The sequence below is a fragment of the Cherax quadricarinatus genome, chromosome 73 (assembly GCF_038502225.1).
Source record: "Cherax quadricarinatus isolate ZL_2023a chromosome 73, ASM3850222v1, whole genome shotgun sequence".
NCBI lineage: Eukaryota > Metazoa > Arthropoda > Malacostraca > Decapoda > Parastacidae > Cherax > Cherax quadricarinatus.
Window position 1 is genome coordinate 3,243,341 of NC_091364.1, and position 24,000 is coordinate 3,267,340.

The 24,000-nt window shown below is 46.3% G+C and overlaps 1 protein-coding gene across 7 annotated transcripts in view; it reads right to left on the reverse strand.

Annotated features, from left to right (window-relative positions):
• kn (EBF transcription factor knot) overlaps positions 1 to 24,000 on the reverse strand; it is a 358,172-nt gene that overhangs the window by 177,340 nt on the left and 156,832 nt on the right. For all 7 annotated transcript variants that reach the window (XM_070100551.1, XM_070100546.1, XM_070100547.1 and 4 more), the window contains one exon: positions 11,564 to 11,632. In XM_070100551.1, the coding sequence (XP_069956652.1) occupies positions 11,564 to 11,632 (69 nt within the window). The remainder of the gene's footprint in view (positions 1 to 11,563; positions 11,633 to 24,000) is intronic.

A 24,000-nucleotide genomic window follows, 5' to 3' on the forward strand; every position in this document is an offset into this window, starting at 1 on the left:
TGTATGATAGTTACATTGTGGGAACACCAGCAGTGTGTTGCTACACTGTTCTGTATGATAGTTATATTGTGAGAACACCAGTAGTGTGTTGCTACACTGTTCTGTATGATAGTTAAATTGTGGGAACACCAGCAGTGTGTTGCTACACTATTATATATGATAATTACATTGTGGGAACACCAGCAGTGTGTTGCTGCACTGTTCTGTATAATAGTTACATTGTGGGAACACCAGCAGTGTGTTGCTACACTATTATATATGATAATTACATTGTGGGAACACCAGCAGTGTGTTGCTGCACTGTTCTGTATAATAGTTACATTGTGGGAACAAAAGCTAGCTATGTTATCGTGTCATGTTCCATACCACAGGATGGGTTACATACATAGTGTTGAAATGCGTCAGTCTGAGCTGGCAGACTTCAGTAAGACAATGAGAATATCGTCAAGTATTTCATTAAAGGTTCATCAGCTACGACAGCTTCCAAGGTTTCCTTCCAGCAGAACTGCAGTTACTATCACTTAGGACTTACCATCTTCCAGCAGAGCTGCAGTTACTATCACTTAGGACTTACCATCTTCCAGAAGAGCTGCAGTTACTATCACTTAGGACTTACCATCTTCCAGAAGAGCTGCAGTTACTATCACTTAGGACTTACCATCTTCCAGCAGAGCTGCAGTTACTATCACTTGGGACTTACCATCTTCCAGCAGAGCTGCAGTTACTATCACTTGGGACTTACCATCTTCCAGCAGAGCTGCAGTTACTATCACTTGGGACTTACCATCTTTCAGCAGAACTGCAGTTACTATCACTTAGGACTTACCATCTTCCAGCAGAGCTGCAGTTACTATCACTTGGGACTTACCATCTTCCAGCAGAGCTGCAGTTACTATCACTTGGGACTTACCATCTTCCAGCAGAGCTGCAGTTACTATCACTTGGGACTTACCATCTTCCAGCAGAGCTGCAGTTACTATCACTTGGGACTTACCATCTTCCCGCAGAGTTGCAGTTACTATCACCTGGGACTTACCATCTTCCAGCAGAGTTGCAGTTACTATCACTTGGGACTTACCATCTTCCAGCAGAGTTGCAGTTACTATCACCTGGGACTTACCATCTTCCAGCAGAGTTGCAGTTACTATCACTTGGGACTTACCATCTTCCAGCAGAGCTGCAGTTACTATCACTTGGGACTTACCATCTTCCAGCAGAGTTGCAGTTACTATCACTTGGGACTTACCATCTTCCAGCAGAGTTGCAGTTACTATCACTTGGGACTTACCATCTTCCAGCAGAGCTGCAGTTACTATCACTTGGGACTTACCATCTTCCAGCAGAGTTGCAGTTACTATCACTTGGGACTTACCATCTTCCAGCAGAGTTGCAGTTACTATCACTTGGGACTTACCATCTTCCAGCAGAGCTGTAGTTACTATCACTTTTGGACTTACCATCTTCCAGCAGAGTTGCAGTTACTATCACTTGGGACTTACCATCTTCCAGCAGAGTTGCAGTTACTATCACTTGGGACTTACCATCTTCCAGCAGAGTTGCAGTTACTATCACTTAGGACTTACCATCTTCCAGCAGAGCTGCAGTTACTATCACTTGGGACTTACCATCTTCCAGCAGAGTTGCAGTTACTATCACTTGGGACTTACCATCTTCCAGCAGAGCTGCAGTTACTATCACTTGGGACTTACCATCTTCCAGCAGAGCTGCAGTTACTATCACTTGGGACTTACCATCTTCCAGCAGAGTTGCAGTTACTATCACTTGGGACTTACCATCTTCCAGCAGAGCTGCAGTTACTATCACTTGGGACTTACCATCTTCCAGCAGAGTTGCAGTTACTATCACTTGGGACTTACCATCTTCCAGCAGAGTTGCAGTTACTATCACTTAGGACTTACCATCTTCCAGCAGAGCTGCAGTTACTATCACTTGGGACTTACCATCTTCCAGCAGAGTTGCAGTTACTATCACTTGGGACTTACCATCTTCCAGCAGAGCTGCAGTTACTATCACTTGGGACTTACCATCTTCCAGCAGAGTTGCAGTTACTGTCACTGATAGAAGGGGGAGGGAGACAAGAGGAGGGAGACCGGGGGGGGGGGGTGAATGAAAAGGAGGGGGTTACAGTTTCCCATTTCTTTCACTGCGGAGTTCATTCAATTGCGTAGTTAGAAATTTCTTTCAATTCTGCATTCTTCTCTTTTCACTCGCCATCCCGACTGTCACATTTTTATCTGTCCATTCTGCTATCTCTCCTCTTCTTTTGTGGTATATATTTTCAAAATTCCTGCGCTTCTAAATCTAATTTCTTCTCCCTGACATTCTTCAATCTCAAAACTGCTGGATTTAATTTTTTTTATGTACGTGTTCATTCGATCCTCTTTTGTTTTCCTAACTCTCTCTCTCTCTCTCTCTCTCTCTCTCTCTCTCTCTCTCTCTCTCTTGCCTTGCTCCCTCCCTCTCCTCCCCTCTCTCTCTCCCTCTCCTTCCCTTCCTCTCTCCCTCTCCTCCCCTCCCACTCTACCCCCTCCCTCTCTTCCCCCTCCCTCTCCTCCCCTCTCTCTCTCCCTCTCCTTCCCTTCCTCTCTCCCTCTCCTCCCCTCCCACTCTACCCCCTCCCTCTCTTCCCCCTCCCCTCTCACCCCCTCCCTCTCTTCCCCCTCCCTCTCCTCCCCCTCCCTCTCTATTCCTCAAGAAGTCTCCAGAGAAATCTATTGAAATCTATAGTTTTACATGACAGGTTCAAGTAAGTGAAATCTCTCTCTCTCTCTCTCTCTCTCTCTCTCTCTCTCTCTCTCTCCCTCCCTGCATCCATCATTCCTTCTCCATCTCTCCTTCCTTCCCTCCCTCACACACACCTTCCTTTGTCACTTTCTCCTTCTTTCTTCTTCCTATTCTTACTGTGAATTTTTTTCTTTTTCGTTACAGGAAACACAATAATGTTGATAATATTAATGATGACAATGATAATGATAATTACTCTAATAATAATGATAGTGATAATGATGACACTGCTAATAATGATAATAATGATAATTATGATAATGGTAATGATAATGATGAAATGATAATGATTATGCCGTTAATCATAAGAGTAACAATGATCATTATGCAGCCATACAACGTGATAAATTGTGAGAGAGAGAGAGAGAGAGAGAGAGAGAGAGAGAGAGAGAGAGAGAGAGAGAGAGAGAGAGAGAGAGAGAGAGAGAGAGAGAGAGAGAGAGAGACTTACAGGACAAGGTCTTAATCATTCTCGATGGGACATAAGTCCTTTGTAGTCTAAAGACTCCAGGGATCATCACCCAACCCCCTCCCTCGCTCCCCCTCCCTCCGTCACCCTTCCCCCCACCCCCATTCTACTCCATGTCCCCTCCCCCTGGCCCATTGTGGTCACGCCCTCCCCTCTACCACAACCACCAACCACCGAGAAAATTTCATTTTGTTTTAGCCCATTCTAGCATGAGTGGGGGAGGGGGTGGGAGGGGGAGTCGTTGGGGGTGGGGGTGATGCGTACACAGATGGTCACAGACACGCACATGTACGTGTGTATGCGGCCACATATGTCGTCCACAGCAAACCACAATGAGTTCCTTCAGTTATTTGGCAAATTATCCTTACTTATCCTACTTTTCATTCTTATCCTCTTTTATCCTTCTCCTCTTTTATCCTATCTTGCATCCTACTACAGTATATATCAGTATATTCTAGTATATTTCAAGGAATATAACGACGTGTGTGTAATATGGTATAACCCCCTCCCCAGGATGCCACCCACAAGGTGACTAGCACCTAGGTACCTATTTACTGCTAGGTGTAGAGGGGTATCAGGCACTAAGTGATGGGTAAGGGTATGAGATACCAATACCAAGGAACCTAAACTGGTAACATTTCGCCCACAATGCGAGATCGAAACGCGGTGAATAAAGGTGTTCACCTAGCAGTGCACAGGTACCTGTTCACCTAACAGTACACAGGTACCTGGTGTTCACCTAACAGTACACAGGTACCTGGTGTTCACCTAACAGTACACAGGTACCTGGTGTTCACCTAACAGTACACAGGTACCTGGTGTTCACCTAACAGTACACAGGTACCTGGTGTTCACCTAACAGTACACAGGTACCTGGTATTCACCTAACAGTACACGGGTACCTGGTGTTCACCTAGTACACAGGTACCTGGTGTTCACCTAGCAGTACACAGGCACCTTGTGTTCACCTAACAGTACACGGGTACCTGGTGTTCACCTAGCAGTACACAGGTACCTGATGTTCACCTAGCAGTACACAGGTACCTGGTGTTCACCTAACAGTACACAGGTACCTGGTGTTCACCTAACAGTACACAGGTACCTGGTATTCACCTAACAGTACACAGGTACCTGGTATTCACCTAACAGTACACAGGTACCTGGTGTTCACCTAACAGTACACAGGTACCTGGTGTTCACCTAACAGTACACGGGTACCTGGTGTTCACCTAGCAGTACACAGGTACCTGGTGTTCACCTAGAAGTACACAGGTACCTGGTGTTCACCTAACAGCACACGGGTACCTGGTGTTCACCTAGCAGTACACAGGTACCTGGTGTTCACCTAGAAGTACACAGGTACCTGGTGCTCACCTAATAGCCCACAAGTACCTGGTGTTCACCTAGCAGTACATAGGTGCCTGGTGTTCACCTAGCAGTACATAGGTACCTGGTATTCACCTAACAGTACACAGGTACCTGGTATTCAACTAACAGTACACAGGTACCTGGTGTTCACCTAGCAGTACACAGGTACCTGGTCACCTAACAGTACACGGGTACCTGGTGTTCACCTAGCAGTACACAGGTACCTGGTGTTCACCTAGAAGTACACAGGTACCTGGTGTTCACCTAGCAGTACATAGGTACCTGGTGTTCACCTAACAGTACACAGGTACCTGGTGTTCACCTAGCAGTACATAGGTACCTGGTGTTCACCTAACAGTACACAGGTACCTGGTGTTCACCTAGCAGTACACAGGTACCTGGTGTTCACCTAGCAGCACACAGGTACCTGGTGTTCACCTAACAGTACACAGGTACCTGGTGTTCAACTAGCAGTACACAGGTACCTGGTGTTCACTTAGCAGTACACAGGTACCTGGGTTGTCAGTAAACTGCAGTGTGGGTGGCGTTCTTGAAAGGGGCTGCTCCTGCCCACCTAGCAGTAAATAGGTACCTTGGAGGAGGGATCACAAATACCTACCATAGATACATAAGCCATAGGGATGTTAGGAAGTACTTTTTCAGAGTCATAATCAAAGAAGAGATTCTAGACAGACACTATACACAGTTTCATGATCAGGTAGGCTTAGGTGTGTCTCCCGGAAATCTAGAATTAGTTAAGCTGGTCGATAAGATCACCAAGCTGGACTAGGAGCAATGATTCGACCCATGAAGAAGTAACTAGGCGAGTACAATCAATTAACGGGAATGGAAACGAGTGAAATGAGGGGGAACAGACGGAATAACGTCAACACGTTAATAACAACCTCGTTGACTGGTAGTCACTCGTTACCTGCGTTAATTCTCGCTACTAGTGCAAATTCTACGAAAGGGGGAAGGGGGGAGAGGTGAGGAGAGGGGGAATGAGGGGGAGATGGTGAGGAGGGGAAAGTGTGAGAGTAATGGGTGAGGGGGAGGGGTAGGGGGTGAGGGGGAGGGGTAGGAGGTGAGGGGGAGGGGTAACTGTGGAATATAATTCTAAGTGTCAACTATAATTAATTATATTTTGATCTCTACAGCTGTATGTAATAGCTATGTGCTCAGTGATAGATCTATAACACGTGATCACAATGATAGGCCTATAACATGCTCAGTGATAGACTCGTAATACAAGCTCAGTGATAGATATATAACACATGTTCACAGTGATAGATCTATAACACAGTTTTATTAAATTAAAACAACAAAAATAAACCTATGCTGCACATTAAAGTATAAACCAGTGGGGACATAAACCAGTGTTTTGAAAACCATTTCCGTCTGGCTTCCGTCTGTCTATAATGTTGAAAGTTAAACCAGCATGCTAAAATAACAGTAGAAATAATAACAAAAGAAAGGAGGAACACTGCAGTAGGCCTATTGGCCCATACTGGGCAGGTCTTTCACAAATCCAACCCACTAACAGAATACTTACCCAACCTAATTTAGTCCTAACAATATGCTCTGATAAATAAAATACTGTGTAAGTCCCACTTAAATCCAACCCCTCATTCATGGTTGTTAAGACACATAGCAACTTTATTCCGAAACGTTTCGCCTACACAGTAGGCTTCTTCAGTCGAGTACAGAAAGCAGGCAGGAGCAGTAGAGATGTGAAGACGATGTAATCAGTCCATCACCCTTAAAGTCGTAGATTTGAGGTTGTCAGTCCCTCAGCCTGGAGAAGTTCTGACAACCTCAAATCTACGACTTCAAGGGTGATGGACTGATTACATCGTCTTCACATCTCTACTGCTCCTGCCTACTTTCTGTACTCGACTGAAGAAGCCTACTGTGTTGGCGAAACGTTTCGGAATAAAGTTGCTTAAGTGTTGCCTATGTGTCTTAACAACCATCCTGTCGGTATTGTATACCATTTTGATATTCCCTCACTCAAATATTCATCCAACCTAAATTTGAAACTACCCAACGTTTTAGCTTCAATAACCCTACTAGGTATAAAGCGGAAAAATAATGTAAGGGACCTGGGAGTAGTAATGTCTGAGGATCTCACTTTCAAGGATCACAACAGTGCCACGATCGCACGTGCAAAGAAAATGATAGGATGGATAATGAGAACTTTCAAAACGAGAGATGCCAAGCCCATGATGATCCTTTTCAAATCACTTGTTCTCTCTAGGCTGGAATACTGCTGTACATTAACATCTCCATTCAAAGCAGGTGAAATCGCAGATCTAGAGAGTGTACAGAGATCCTTTACTGCACGTATAAGTTCTGTCAAGCACCTTAACTACTGGGAACGCTTGGAAGCACTTGACTTGTACTCGTTGGAACGCAGGAGGGAGAGATATATCATAATCTACACTTCGAAAATCTTGGAAGGAATGGTCCCAAATCTGCACACAGAAATCACTCCCTACGAAAGTAAAAGACTGGGCAGGCGATGCAAAATGCCCCCAATAAAAAGTAGGGGCGCCATTGGTACACTAAGAGAAAACACCATAAGTGTCCGGGGCCCAAGACTGTTCAACAGCCTCCCATCAAGCATTAGGGGAGTTGCCAATAAACCCCTGGCTGCCTTCAAGAGAGAGCTGGACAGATACCTAAAGTCAGTGCCGGATCAGCCGGGCTGTGGCTCGTACGTTGGACTGCGTGCGGCCAGCAGTAACAGCCTAGTTGATCAGGCCCTGATCCATCGGGAGGCCTGGTCATGGACCGGGCCGCGGGGGCGTTGATCCCCGGAATAACCTCCAGGTAACCTCCAGGTAGACCATTCCACTCATCAACTAACCTATTTCCAAACCAATACTTTCCTATGTCCTTTCTAAATCTAAACTTATCTAATTTAAATCCATTACTGCGGGTTCTCTCTTGGAGAGATATCCTCAAGACCTTGTTAATATCCCCTTTATTAATACCTATCTTCCACTTATACACTTCGATCAGGTCTCCCCTCATTCTTCGTCTAACAAGTGAATGTAACTTAAGAGTCTTCAGTCTTTCTTCATAAGGAAGATTTCTAATGCTATGTATTAATTTAGTCATCCTACGCTGAATGTTTTCTAACGAATTTATGTCCATTCTGTAATATGGAGACCAGAATTGAGCTGCATAATCTAGGTGAGGCCTTACTAATGATGTATAAAGCTGCAGTATGACCTCTGGACTTCTGTTGCTTACACTTCTTGATATAAATCCCAGTAATCTATTTGCCTTATTACGTACGCTTAGGCATTGCTGTCTTGGTTTAAGGTTGCTGCTTACCATAACCCCCAAGTCCTTTTCGCATTCTATGTGGCTAAGTTCTACTTTAGTAAGGGAAGGGCAGGAGAGAGGAGTTGCTGGATAAGTCTTCAAGATTGCTGTGATTTTCACCAATTGAAGGCTGAGGGACTGATTACCTTATCTTTTGTGATAAATGGTTTTGTAAAACGAGAAGTTCAAGATTGAGACACTTAAGTACAGCAAATGGCTGGAGAAGTAGCTTATATACTGTAGTCAGGTGAGTGGAAGCAGGAGGAGGCGGGATCACAGAATAAACCACACCAATACAACAGTATAAAACACACCAGCACAACAGAATAAACCACATCAACACAAACTAAACCACACCAACACAAAATAAACCACTCCAACACAAAATAAACCACAGCAACACAAAATAAACCACACCAACACAAAATAAACCACTCCAACACAAAATAAACCACAGCAACACAAAATAAACCACACCAACACAAAATAAACCACTCCAACACAAAATAAACCACAGCAACACAAAATAAACCACACCAACACAAAATAAACCACACCAACACAAAATAAACCACACCAACACAAAATAAACCACACCAACACAAAATAAACCACACCAACACAAAATAAACCACACCAACACAAAATAAACCACACCAACACAAAATAAACCACACCAACACAAAATAAACCACATCAACACAAAATAAACCACACCAACACAAAATAAACCACACCAACACAAAATAAACCACACCAACACAAAATAAATCACACCAACACAAAATAAACCACACCAACACAAAATAAACCACACCAACACAAAATAAACCACACCAACACAAAATAAACCACACCAACACAAAATAAACCACACCAACACAAAATAAACCACACCAACACAAAATAAACCACACCAACACAAAATAAACCACAATACCGACAAGTTAGTAAGTTAGACACATAGGCAACAGTTAGGCAACTTCATCCCGAAACGTTCCGCCTACACAGTAGGCTTCTACAGTCGAGTACACTGTCCCTTCAGTGTACTCGACTGGAACAGAACTCTTCTTCAGGCTGAGGGACTGACACACTAAAATCAAGGGGTGATGGACTGATTACACTGTCTTCACATCTCTACTGTTCCTGCCTGCTTTCTGTACTCGACTGAAGACTACTGTGTAGGCGGAACGTTTCGGAATGAAGTTACCTAACTGTTGCCTATGTGTCTTACTTGCCAAAATAAGCCACACCAACACAACAGTATAAACCACATCAATACAACAAAATAAATCACACTAACACAATAGTATAAACCACACCAGCACAGCAGTATAAACCACACCAACACAACAGTATAAACCACACCAGCACAGCAGTATAAACCACACCAACACAACAGTATAAACCACACCAACACAACAGTATAAACCACACCAACACAACAGTATAAACCACACCAACACAACAGTATAAACCACACCGACACAACAGTATAAACCACACCAACACAACAGTATAAACCACACCGACACAACAGTATAAACCACACCAACACAACAGTATAAACCACACCAACACAACAGTATAAACCACACCAACACAACAGTATAAACCACACCAACACAACAGTATAAACCACACCGACACAACAGTATAAACCACACCGACACAACAGTATAAACCACACCAACACAACAGTATAAACCACAATAACAGTAAAAACCACACCAACACAACAGTATAAACCACAATAACAGTAAAAACCACACCAACACAACAGAATAAACAATGAACCAAACTAACAGAACAAACTCCACCAACATAATAAACAGCGCAAACAGAATAAACCCGGCCAACAGGTTAAACCACTAAGAGGCCGAGGCAGGCGGGCCAACGTGTTAAAACCTTTTAGGCAGCGATTCACATGTAAACACATAAAGGAGTTAAAACAGGGTAGGAAAAGGTTTAAATGAGGCGTAGAATGGAAGGGGAGGAGGAAGAAGAGGAGGGGGAGGAGGGGGTGGAAGAGGAAGAGGAGAAGAGGAGGAGGGGGGTAGGGGTAAAGGAGAACAAACACAGTGTTGTAGGGATGAAAGGGATTGAGTGGGAGGGGGGGGATTTTTGGGTGGGGGAGAGGGATGGATGGAGGGAGAGAGGATATGGGGGAGGGGGTAAAGTGGCAGTAAAGAGTAGTGGCTTGCATCACTTAAAAAGAGGCAGTGGGGCAGAAAGTGGTGATGGTGGTTGTAGTGGTAGTGGGGGGGGCAGCACCCCCTCCTCTCCACCACATTTGTCTGATTAAAACCCTTCAGACCAGCTTGTGTGTGTGTGTGTGTGTGTGTGTGTGTGTGTGTGTGTGTGTGTGTGTGTGTGTGTGTGTGTGTGTGTGTGTGTGTGTGTGTGTGTGTGTGTGTGTGTGTGTGTGTGTGTGTGTGTGTGTGTGTGTGTGTGTGTGTGTGTGTGTGTGTGTGTGTGTGTGTGTGTGTGTATGTGTGTGTGTGTGTATGTGTGTGTGTGTGTGTGTGTGTGTGTGTGTGTATGTGTGTGTGCGTGTGTGTGTGCGTGTGTTTACCTATATGCACGAGTCGAGCAATATTTTGAGGTCCCCGTCTCTCGTCGACGGACTTCACTGACACCTGACCTCCAGGACCTGATCATACCTACTCCTAAAACAGTGTATCTCATCTGCCTCCACCACATAAGACTGAAAAAGCTAAGATCTGTTATCCTGCCTCAGCTCACGTGAATGCAACCCTTCCTAAGCTATACCACTTCTCCCACACTTTCCGCCCTATGGTATACAATCCCCTGCACTTCCCTAAGGTATACTACCTCCACACTACCTTACCTGAGGTATACCATCCCCCCCACACTCCCTCCATACCTCATACCAACACAAATAGTCACTTAACACTTGATCAATTATTCTGAGTGAACAAGGACAACAGGTGTAAGGAGACTGACATATTCCTCTTCACCCGTCCCGGGAATGAACCCGTGGTCTTCCATTTTAAGGTGCTACCATCAAATTACCTTATTTGTTCCCTCAATTTCCATGTCAAACAGAATATCTTTATCCATTCTAATTCTTAGAATATTTTATATGTCAGAATCATATCTCCCCCTTTCCAGGTTTCTTGTAGAGCAGTAGTGTTTCTCTCTCTCTCTCTCTCTCTCTCTCTCTCTCTCTCTCTCTGGTTGGATTTTTGCAGGTCAGGTCCCAATTTCGTTGAAAACCTTTGGACTGTCTCCAGCCTCTTCATTTGATAAAACAAGTAAGGGGGTTCCATGCTGGCGCTGTAGCCTCCAGGACGGGCTTAATGTAAGTTGCGTATGTTTTAAATTAACACGCAAACACACACACACACACACACACACACACACACACACACACACGGGAAGAAAACAGAGCTTATTTCTAAGCAACAGCTCCATTACTTGTAAACAACCAAAAAAAAAAACTTTCCATCTGCCCAGTAGTATTTTCCTCAAGGGAAAATTACACACTTTCCCCTACCCATCACCCGCTGCCCTCCTCCGCCCTCCATGTTTCAATGGTACAGGTGAAAGGCAGCTATCACTTACCTGTCGATAATGACTGGGTCTGAAGGCGTCTCGTTCCTGTTCCCACAGCTCTTCTTGTCACAGCATCGACTGTGTGGGAGAAGACAGAAGTAGGGTTAGAAATTATTGCAGTAGTCAGACATGTGGGGGATTAGTTTAGGGATGATTAGAGTAGTCAGAAATTCGTGGGTGAGTTAGGAATGATTTACATTTGTCTGCGTGTCATGCGTAAGATGAGACAGAATTAGATTTACGTAAGAAAGTGGATGAAATTGATGATAAATTGTTGAATTTACACAATAGATGCTTTTGTTGCTTCGAACCACAAGTAGCAATGAAAGCAACAACAACAGCAACAGCAGCAACAACAGCAGCAACAGCGGCAGCAGCACCAACAGCAGTAACAACAGCAGCAACAGCGGCAGTTGTCCCACCTCTATGCCTCCAGCAGCAGTAGCACCCCAACCACCTGCACTACCACCTCAACCACCAGCACTACCACCTCAACCACCAGCACTACCACCTCAACCACCAGCACTACCACCTCAACCACCAGCACTAACACCTCAACCACCAGCACTACCACCTCAACCACCAGCACTACCACCTCAACCACCAGCACTAACACCCCAACCACCAGCACTACCACCTCAACCACCAGCACTACCACCTCATCATCAGCACTAACACCTCAACCACCAGCACTACCACCTCAACCACCAACACTACCACCTCAACCACCAGCACTACCACCTCAACCACCAGCACTACCACCTCAACCACCAGTACTACCACCTCAACCACCAGTACTACCACAATCACCAGCACTACCACCTCAACCTCCAGCACTATCACTCCAACCACCAGTACTACCACCTCAACCACCAGTACTACCACAATCACCAACACTACCACCTCAACCACCAGCACTACTAGTACTAACAATATCACCAGCTTAGCCACTTCTAATCATCAGCACTTCCTGCATCACCAGCATCACCAGACATCATCAGCCACCACCAGGCATCACCAGCCACCACCAGGCATCACCAGCCACCACCAGGCATCACCAGCCACCACCAGGCATCACCAGCCACCACCAGGCATCACCAGCCACCACCAGGCATCACCAGCCACCACCAGGCATCACCAGCCACCACCAGGCATCACCAGCCACCACCAGGCATCACCAGCCACCACCAGGCATCACCAGCCACCACCAGGCATCACCAGCCACCACCAGGCATCACCAGCCACCACCAGGCATCACCAGCCACCACCACACATCTCTCCTTCACACCAACCTGAGGACACAGTCTACCGTCGCCTCTCCCAAAGTGCCTCACAATAAATCCTCAAATCGCATTAAGGAGCTCGACTATACATCAATGAGACCTGCGGCAGCATCAGCCGCAGCCGCAGCAGCAGCCGGTCCTGCGGCATAATATCAAGGAGGGACACACGGGGAACCACATGTAGCCGAAATGAACAAAGCACATTAGGTACCCCACCTAATCCAATTCTGCTAAGGGCTCTTGAACCGCTTCAAAGGACGAGCATATGACCCTAAGCCGAATTAACCCTTTATCGGGGAGTTGGAATTGAGACGCTGTGAAGATCCCGAACCCAAGGGTTCCAAGTCGCGGTGATTCACTTAGCAGTGGCTCTCCCTTCCTTCGCGACGACGAGCGAGGAAAAAGTACAACATTCCCAGGGTAAGTCTACATTAAGTCTTACCTGGCTCCCATGTGGCCCAGACTTTTCCAGGTCTCACGAGTCATTCACTCCAGTCTAACACCGAGTGATCTAGATTTAGAGTTTGCCGTCAAAGATGCTAGTTTATTGTGCTCCCCGCATACCCATCCTGACGACGGTACCGAAAAGGCATAGAAAGAAGTGAGCGATGTGGACTCTACGGGATAGATTTCTTCTTGTCGTTCTGAAGGATCAGCCAGCACTTCCACCAGAAGAATGAGAGATGGAGTACTACTTAAAGCGCTAAACCCGTGTGGGTCATCCCAAAAAACAGAAAATATCACAATTTATTTTTTATTAAATTTGTAAAGTTCACTATACTCTAGAAGGTTATGCATTTTTATACTGTTAATTAAAGCCATTTAACCATTTGCATTATATATATATATATATATATATATATATATATATATATATATATATATACATATATATATATATATATACATATATATATATATATATATATTATTTTATTATTTTTTTTTTATTTTATTATCACACCGGCCGATTCCCACCAAGGCAGGGTGGCCCGAAAAAGAAAAACTTTCACCATCATTCACTCCATCACTGTCTTGCCAGAAGGGTGCTTTACACTACAGTTTTTAAACTGCAACATTAACACCCCTCCTTCAGAGTGCAGGCACTGTACTTCCCATCTCCAGGACTCAAGTCCGGCCTGCCGGTTTCCCTGAATCCCTTCATAAATGTTACTTTGCTCACACTCCAACAGCACGTCAAGTATTAAAAACCATTTGTCTCCATTCACTCCTATCAAACACGCTCACGCATGCCTGCTGGAAGTCCAAGCCCCTCGCACACAAAACCTCCTTTACCCCCTCCCTCCAACCCTTCCTAGGCCGACCCCTACCCCGCCTTCCTTCCACTACAGACTGATACACTCTTGAAGTCATTCTGTTTCGCTCCATTCTCTCTACATGTCCGAACCACCTCAACAACCCTTCCTCAGCCCTCTGGACAACAGTTTTGGTAATCCCGCACCTCCTCCTAACTTCCAAACTACGAATTCTCTGCATTATATTCACACCACACATTGCCCTCAGACATGACATCTCCACTGCCTCCAGCCTTCTCCTCGCTGCAACATTCATCACCCACGCTTCACACCCATATAAGAGCGTTGGTAAAACTATATATATATATATATATATATATATATATATATATATATATATATATATATATATACCCCTAATAATTTCAGTAATGAAACTGTAATTTCCTGAAAAAAATATCTGAATCTCAAATGTGAAAAATAAAGACTCGATCCTCCGTTGTCAATCACTTTCACTTGTGTGTGATACGAGGCTCGTCCCTGATGAGACAAGTGCAAGGTTTTATCAACAGGAACTCAAGCTTTTATAAGGGACCAACTGAATGCACAGTTTCAAGAGTAGGCATGACAGGGCATCTGTGGCTCCGCCTCTTAGGAGGAGCCAAGAGCGGAGATTCGACCTCAGTGAATACAACTGGGGGAGTACACACACACACACACACACACACACACACACACACACACACACACACACACACACACACACACACACACAGTTCTTACTCACAAGAATTGTTTGGTGATTTATGGTCAAACAAAAAGTGAATCGAATTGGAAAGCCAGAACAGCGGGGAGGTATTTTAGGGAGAAGGGGAAAGGGGTGGGAGGAAAGAAAGGGGAGACAGAAGAGTGCAGGGGGGAAAAGGACAAGAGGAAAGAGGGAATAAATATTTAACCTTGAATCAATTCTTTCTTGAACTCTCTAATTTATTTTTTGGTATGGTCTTAATACCCAGCCATTAAGGCCACTGGACACTCACTAAGAGTGGGGTAATTAGACTACATTTTGTTAAAAGATGGGCCCAATCTCAAAGCAATATGCTTTGTGGGACCAACTGTTGAAACTTCATGCGTCACACCATGCGTCACATCATGCGTCACACCATGCGTCACTCACACCTCACTGTGTTAGAAGTGATCAAGGTTCCAGGACCGAAACGTTTCCTAATAAATATATCCTATTTTTTTTACGTGTTTTCTTTTTCTAAACCAGTTGTTTTTTAAACACTTTAGGCAAGTAAACACAGTGGCGTTTGTGTGTTAGGCTGGAGAGTTGTGAACATTAAATATTCCAGAAGAAAACACTGGCGAGAAGAGTACAGTTTCTGAGGTACAAGACACATTCACTGTCCAACTCTGTCAGTCACTGTCCAACTCCGTCAGTCACTGTTCAACTCTGTCAGTCACTATGTCATTCACTGTCCAGCTCCCATTGTCATTCACTGTCCTACTCACAGTGACTGGCATTCACTGCACCACTCACAGTAACTGGTATTCACTGCACCACTCACAGTAACTGGTATTCACTGCACCACTCACAGTAACTGGTATTCACTGCACCACTCACAGTAACTGGTATTCACTGCAACACTCACAGTAACTGGTATTCACTGCACCACTCACAGTAACTGGTATTCACTGCAACACTCACAGTAACTGGTATTCACTGCACCACTCACAGTAACTGGTATTCACTGCACCACTCACAGTAACTGGTATTCACTGTAACACTCACAGTAACTGGTATTCACTGTAACACTCACAGTAACTGGTATTCACTGCAACACTCACAGTAACTGGTATTCACTGCAACACTCACAGTAACTGGTATTCACTGCAACACTCACAGTGACCGGCATTCTCTGTCCTATTCACAGTAACTGGCATCCACTGCACCACTCACACTGTCATTCACTCTGAGGGTGAACAAGTCACCTTTGGACTGGTGTCACCTCTGCATAACGACAAGACAGGAAGCTCTGCCTTTATACCCATAACCTCGGAAATAATAGACGAATTGTGAATTTTATGAGAATCAGCAAAACGACATGACGCTAGTAAATATATGGTCAAGGGGGAAAAATATGGAGAATTAGCCATAGAGGTGACTGTTTAAGCACCTTAAATAAAATGACTGAAACACTTGACATCAAGTGGTTATTGGTAAGTGAACTGAAGAAGAGCGTGAGTCCTGCCTAAGGGATTCTCTTTCTACTCTTGTTGTGGCTGCTATGTAATCCCTCGTAATGATAACAATTACCTTATTGCAGCGGTAAGAACCAATTTGTAAGTTACGAGTATATTGCGTGTCCTGCCCCCCCCCCACCACCACCAACCCCCACCCCAACCCACCGCCAACCCCACCAACCAAAGCCTCCCCATCCACGCCCTCTCCCCTAACACGGCCTTCCTACCCCCACACTACCACCTAACTACTACTGTTACTACTAATGGTGTTATTATGATTATTATACTGATACTGTCGCTGATATTACTGATACTATCAATGTTACTGTCACTACTATTACTACTATCAATGCTACTGTCAGTACCATTACTACTACTGCTACTACTACTACTACTACCAGTGCTACCGTCACTACTACTACCACTATTACTACTACTACTACTATTCCCCCAAAAGCACCCTAAAGATCAACTTCCCACTGGTGTTCTCTGAGATGGTCGACTATGTGGTCTCCCAGGGGTAAGGGGGGGATGGAAAACAGTCGTAAACCACACTGTCGTGACCAGCCACAATAGACTGCAAGAGGAGGGCTATTTAAGGGTAATATTAATCAGAGTTTTCAGGCGTAGTTATGATAGTCTGGTTGTTAGACTGACTTACAGTCGTGACGGGACTACGAGCGTCCCGTGACCTCCACGAGCGTACTGACACCCCACGTGCGTACCGTGACCCCCACGAGCGTACTGTGACCCCCACGAGCGTACCGTGACCCCCATGAGCGTACCGTGACCCCATGAGCGTACCGTGACCCCCACGAGCGTACCGTGACCCCCATGAGCGTACCGTGACCCCCACGAGCGTACTGTGACCCTCATGAGCGTACCGTGACCCCCACGAGCGTACTGTGACACCCACGAGCGTACCGTGACACCCACGAGCGTACCGTGACCTCCACGAGCGTACTGCGACACCCACGAGCGTACTGTGACCCCCATGAGCGTACCATGACCCCCACGAGCGTACCGTGACCCCCACGAGCGTACCGTGACCCCCACTAGCATCCCGTGTTCCTTCACTGTGTTCCTTCACTGTGTTCCTTCACTGTGTTCCTTCACTGTGTTCCCCTCCTTTATTTCCTCTTTCCCTTCCATTCCTTCAGGGTGGCGATGGCAGGAGAGAGGGGTAGTGGTGGCAGAGAGGGATAGTGATGGCAGCAGAAAGTGGTGGGGGTGGCAGAAAGGGGTGGTGGCAGCAGTAAGAGGTGGTGGTGGTGGCAGCAGTAAGGGGTGGTGGTGGTGGTGGTGGCAGCAGAGAGGGATAGTGATGGCAGCAGAGAGGGGTGGTGGTGGCAGCAGAGATGGGTGGTGGTGGCAGCAGTAAGGGGTGGTGGTGGTGGCGGCAGCAGAGAGGGGTAGTGATGGCAGCAGAGAGGGGTGGTGGTGGCAGCAGAGAGGGGTGGTGGTGGCAGCATAGAGGGGTGGTGGTGGCAGCAGAGATGGGTGGTGGTGGCAGCAGAGATGGGTGGTGGTGGCAGCAGTAAGGGGTGGTGGTGGTGGCAGCAGCAAAGAGGGGTAGTCAAGGCAGCAGAGAGGGGTGGTGGTGGCAGCAGAGATGGGTGGTGGTGGCAGCAGAGAGGGGTGGTGGTGGCAGCAGAGAAGGGTGGTGGTGGCAGCAGAGATGGGTGGTGGTGGCAGCAGAGAGGGGTGGTGGTGGCAGCAGAGAGGGGTGGTGGTGGCAGCAGAGAGGGGTGGTGGTGGCAGCAGAGAAGGGTGGTGGTGGCAGCAGAGAAGGGTGGTGGTGGCAGCAGAGATGGGTGGTGGTGGCAGCAGAGAGGGGTGGTGGTGGCAGCAGAGATGGGTGGTGGTGGCAGCAGAGATGGGTGGTGGTGGCAGCAGAGAGGGGTGGTGGTGGCAGCAGAGAAGGGTGGTGGTGGCAGCAGAGAAGGGTGGTGGTGGCAGCAGAGATGGGTGGTGGTGGCAGCAGAGAGGGGTGGTGGTGGCAGCAGAGAAGGGTGGTGGTGGCAGCAGAGAGGGGTGGTGGTGGCAGCAGAGAGGGGTGGTGGTGGCAGCAGAGAAGGGTGGTGGTGGCAGCAGAGAGGGGTGGTGGTGGCAGCAGAGATGGGTGGTGGTGGCAGCAGAGAAGGGTGGTGGTGGCAGCAGAGAAGGGTGGTGGTGGCAGCAGAGAAGGGTGGTGGTGGCAGCAGAGATGGGTGGTGGTGGCAGCAGAGAGGGGTGGTGGTGGCAGCAGAGAAGGGTGGTGGTGGCAGCAGAGAAGGGTGGTGGTGGCAGCAGAGAAGGGTGGTGGTGGCAGCAGAGAAGGGTGGTGGTGGCAGCAGAGAAGGGTGGTGGTGGCAGCAGAGATGGGTGGTGGTGGCAGCAGAGAGGGGTGGTGGTGGCAGCAGAGAAGGGTGGTGGTGGCAGCAGAGAAGGGTGGTGGTGGCAGCAGAGAAGGGTGGTGGTGGCAGCAGAGATGGGTGGTGGTGGCAGCAGAGAGGGGTGGTGGTGGCAGCAGAGAAGGGTGGTGGTGGCAGCAGAGAAGGGTGGTGGTGGCAGCAGAGAAGGGTGGTGGTGGCAGCAGAGATGGGTGGTGGTGGCAGCAGAGAGGGGTGGTGGTGGCAGCAGAGAAGGGTGGTGGTGGCAGCAGAGAAGGGTGGTGGTGGCAGCAGAGAAGGGTGGTGGTGGCAGCAGAGATGGGTGGTGGTGGCAGCAGAGAGGGGTGGTGGTGGCAGCAGAGAAGGGTGGTGGTGGCAGCAGAGAAGGGTGGTGGTGGCAGCAGAGATGGGTGGTGGTGGCAGCAGAGAGGGGTGGTGGTGGCAGCAGAGAAGGGTGGTGGTGGCAGCAGAGATGGGTGGTGGTGGCAGCAGAGAGGGGTGGTGGTGGCAGCAGAGAAGGGTGGTGGTGGCAGCAGAGAAGGGTGGTGGTGGCAGCAGAGAAGGGTGGTGGTGGCAGCAGAGAAGGGTGGTGGTGGCAGCAGAGAAGGGTGGTGGTGGCAGCAGAGAAGGGTGGTGGTGGCAGCAGAGAAGGGTGGTGGTGGCAGCAGAGAAGGGTGGTGATGGCAGCAGAGAAGGGTGGTGGTGGCAGCAGAGAAGGGTGGTGGTGGCAGCAGAGAAGGGTGGTGGTGGCAGCAGAGAGGGGTGGTGGTGGCAGCAGAGAGGGGTGGTGGTGGCAGCAGAGAGGGGTGGTGGTGGCAGCAGAGAAGGGTGGTGGTGGCAGCAGAGAAGGGTGGTGGTGGCAGCAGAGAAGGGTGGTGGTGGCAGCAGAGAAGGGTGGTGGTGGCAGCAGAGAGGGGTGGTGGTGGCAGCAGAGAAGGGTGGTGGTGGCAGCAGAGAAGGGTGGTGGTGGCAGCAGAGAGGGGTGGTGGTGGCAGCAGAGAAGGGTGGTGGTGGCAGCAGAGAGGGGTGGTGGTGGCAGCAGAGAAGGGTGGTGGTGGCAGCAGAGAGGGGTGGTGGTGGCAGCAGAGAAGGGTGGTGGTGGCAGCAGAGAGGGGTAGTGGTGGCAGCAGAGAAGGGTGGTGGTGGCAGCAGAGAGGGGTAGTGGTGGCAGCAGAGAAGGGTGGTGGTGGCAGCCTGGGGTAACTAATATCATAACCAAACACTGTCACAATACCTTTATCCTAACCTAACACACAGCCACTCACCCCAAACCTGCCTTAATACAAGCCTGTATTTACCTTAATAGCCAACCCCAACCCCGACCCTCGACCCTATTAACCTCCTTCCCTCCCCACCAGTAGGGCACCCCTCCTCCATCACCTCCCCACCAGCAGAAAACACCCCTCCTCCATCACCTCCCCACCAGAAGGACAATATATACAAAACACAAGCGAAGCAACACGTGCAAGACCTGGGAGTGATAATGTCAGCTGACCAGTTATTTAAACTTTCAAAACAAGAAAAATAAGACTATTGGGAACACTGTTCAAATCACTTGTGCTCTTTCGCCTCGAGTACAGCTAATTGTTGACGACTGTGTACAAGACAGGAGAGATATCACAGCTGGAGCAGATAGAGAGATCTCTCTACATTTAAATATCTAGGAACGTCTCAGAATACTCAATGTGAACTTTCTGGAGAAGAGTCTTTCTTGACATTGTAGTGTATTAATGGAGCCACTGGTGGGCGAAACGTCTACAAGATACCTAGATGTTGCACAGGTGTCTCATTCTTCATGTTGTCGGTACTGTATACCATTCATGTACAATACATAAGCAGCAACAGCCTGGTTGACCAGGCGAGCACCAGACGAGCCTGACCTAGGGCAGGGCTGCGAGATTAGGAAAACTCTAGACACCTGTCACAGGTATAGCCTCCACTACTTCCCCTCCCTTCCCCCACGACAACCCTCCCCCACCCCACCACCACCCCTTCCCCCCCTACTACCACCCCAGCTACCATGACTAACAAGCTTAAACGACCGTAAATATAGATTACATAAGGGTGTATTTACCCTGCAGTGGACGACAATGTCATGTTAATTACATTACAGAGGATCATTGTAGTCTTACATTATAATGGATCATTGTAATTTTACATTACAGTAGATCATTGTAACCTTAACATTCCACTGGATCATTGTAACCTTAACATTCCACTGGATCATTGTAATCTTAACATTCCACTGGATCATTGTAACCTTAACATTCCACTGGATCATTGTAATCTTAACATTCCACTGGATCATTGTAATCTTAACATTCCTCTGGATCATTGTAATCTTAACATTCCACTGGATCATTGTAATCTTAATATTCCTCTGGATCATTGTAATCTTAACATTCCACTGGATCATTGTAATCTTAACATTCCTCTGGATCATTGTAATCTTAACATTCCACTGGATCATTGTAATCTTAACATTCCTCTGGATCATTGTAATCTTAACATTCCTCTGGATCATTGTAATCTTAACATTCCTCTGGATCATTGTAATCTTAACATTCCACTGGATCATTGTAATCTTAACATTCCTCTGGATCATTGTAATCTTAACATTCCTCTGGATCATTGTAATCTTAACATTCCACTGGATCATTGTAATCTTAACATTCCTCTGGATCATTGTAATCTTAACATTCCACTGGATCATTGTAATCTTAACATTCCTCTGGATCATTGTAATCTTAACATTCCACTGGATCATTGTAATCTTAACATTCCACTGGATCATTGTAATCTTAACATTCCACTGGATCATTGTAATCTTAACATTCCTCTGGATCATTGTAATCTTAACATTCCTCTGGATCATTGTAATCTTAACATTCCTCTGGATCATTGTAATCTTAACATTCCACTGGATCATTGTAATCTTAACATTCCACTGGATTATTGTAATCTTAACATTCCACTGGATCATTGTAATCTTAACATTCCACTGGATCATTGTAATCTTAACATTCCACTGGATCATTGTAATCTGAACATTCCACTGGATCATTGTAACTTTACAATCCACTGGATCATTGTAACTTTACATTCCACTGGATCATTGTAACTTTACATTCCACTGGATCATTGTAACTTTACACTGGATCATTGTAACTTTACATTCCACTGGATCATTGTAACTTTACATTCCATTGGATCATTGTAACTTTACAATCCACTGGATCATTGTAACTTTACATTCCACTGGATCATTGTAACTTTACATTCCGCTGGATCATTGTAACTTTACACTGGATCATTGTAACTTTACATTCCACTGGATCATTGTAACTTTACATTCCACTGGATCATTGTAACTTTACAATCCACTGGATCATTGTAACTTTACATTCCACTGGATCATTGTAACTTTACAATCCACTGGATCATTGTAACTTTACATTCCACTGGATCATTGTAACTTTACACTGGATCATTGTAACTTTACATTCCACTGGATCATTGTAACTTTACAATCCACTGGATCATTGTAACTTTACAATCCACTGGATCATTGTAACTTTATATTCCACTGGATCATTGTAACTTTACATTCCACTGGATCATTGTAACTTTACACTGGATCATTGTAACTTTACATTCCACTGGATCATTGTAACTTTACAATCCACTGGATCATTGTAACTTTATATTCCACTGGATCATTGTAACTTTACATTCCACTGGATCATTGTAACTTTACATTCCACTGGATCATTGTAACTTTACATTCCACTGGATCATTGTAACTTAACATTCCACTGGATCATTGTAACTTAACATTCCACTGGATCATTGTAACTTTATATTCCACTGGATCATTGTAACTTTACATTCCACTGGATCATTGTAACTTTACATTCCACTGGATCATTGTAACTTTACATTCCACTGGATCATTGTAACTTAACATTCCACTGGATCATTGTAACTTAACATTCCACTGAATCATTGTAACTTTACATTCCACTGGATCATTGTAACTTAACATTCCACTGGATCATTGTAACTTAACATTCCACTGGATCATTGTAACTTAACATTCCACTGGATCATTGTAACTTAACATTCCACTGGATCATTGTAACTTAACATTCCACTGGATCATTGTAACTTTACATTCCACTGGATCATTGTAACTTAACATTCCACTGGATCATTGTAACTTAACATTCCACTGGATCATTGTAATTCATTAAGAAATAATGAAGAATAAAAAGATTTCCTTTGAAATATGGACGAAAATCTTTAACAAAACGTCTTCCTTCATCACTTCCTTCATCACTTCCTTCATCACTTCCTTCATCACTTCCTTCATCACTTCCTTCATCACTTCCTTCATCACTTCCTTCATCACTTCCTTCATCACTTCCTTCATCACTTCCTTCATCACTTCCTTCATCACTTCCTTCACCACTTCCTTCATCACTTCATTCCTTCCTTCCTTCCTTCCTTCCTTCTTTCCTTCCTTCCATCCATCCTTCCTTCCTTCCTTCCATCCTTCCTTCCTTCCTTCCTTCCTTCCTTCCGTCCTTCCTTCCATCCTTCCTTCCATCCTTCCTTCCTTCCTTCCTTCCTTCCTTCCTTCCTTCCATTTTTCCATCCTTCCTTCCTTCCTCCCGTCCTTCCTTCCTCCCGTCCTTCCTTCCTTCCTTCCTTCCTTCCTTCCTTCCTCCCATCCATCCTTCCTTCCTTCCTTCCTTCCTCCCGTCCTTCCTTCCTCCCGTCCTTCCTTCCTTCCTTCCTTCCTTCCTTCCTTCCTTCCTTCCTCCCGTCCTTCCTTCCTTCCTTCCTTCCTTCCTTCCTCCCGTCCTTCCTTCCTTCGTTCCTCTCTTTCTTCTTCCTCGTGTTTATTTCCCCTTCCTTCTTTGTTTCCTCCCTCCCTCTTTACTTCCCTCCTTCCTTCCTTAATATCAACCCTTCCCGTTCCCTCTTCCCTCCCTCCTCCTCCTCCCCCTTCTCCTCCTCCTCCTCCTCTATTATTCCTCTCTTCGTATTGAACGTCTCTCGTGTTGTCTTGTTCCCCTCCTCCTCCTTCTCCTCCTATACCAGTCTCTTCCTTTCATTCGTAATCCTTTTCCACCAGTTTTCTCATCTCCCTTTTCCCTACTGTCTCCTGATTTCTTCCATTTTCCTTTCTCCACGTTTTGCTAATCCTCTTCGTGGCTTTTATCTCCTATTTTCTCCCCCTCTCCTCTTTATTATTGCGTGCCTATTCCCCCATTCTTCCACTT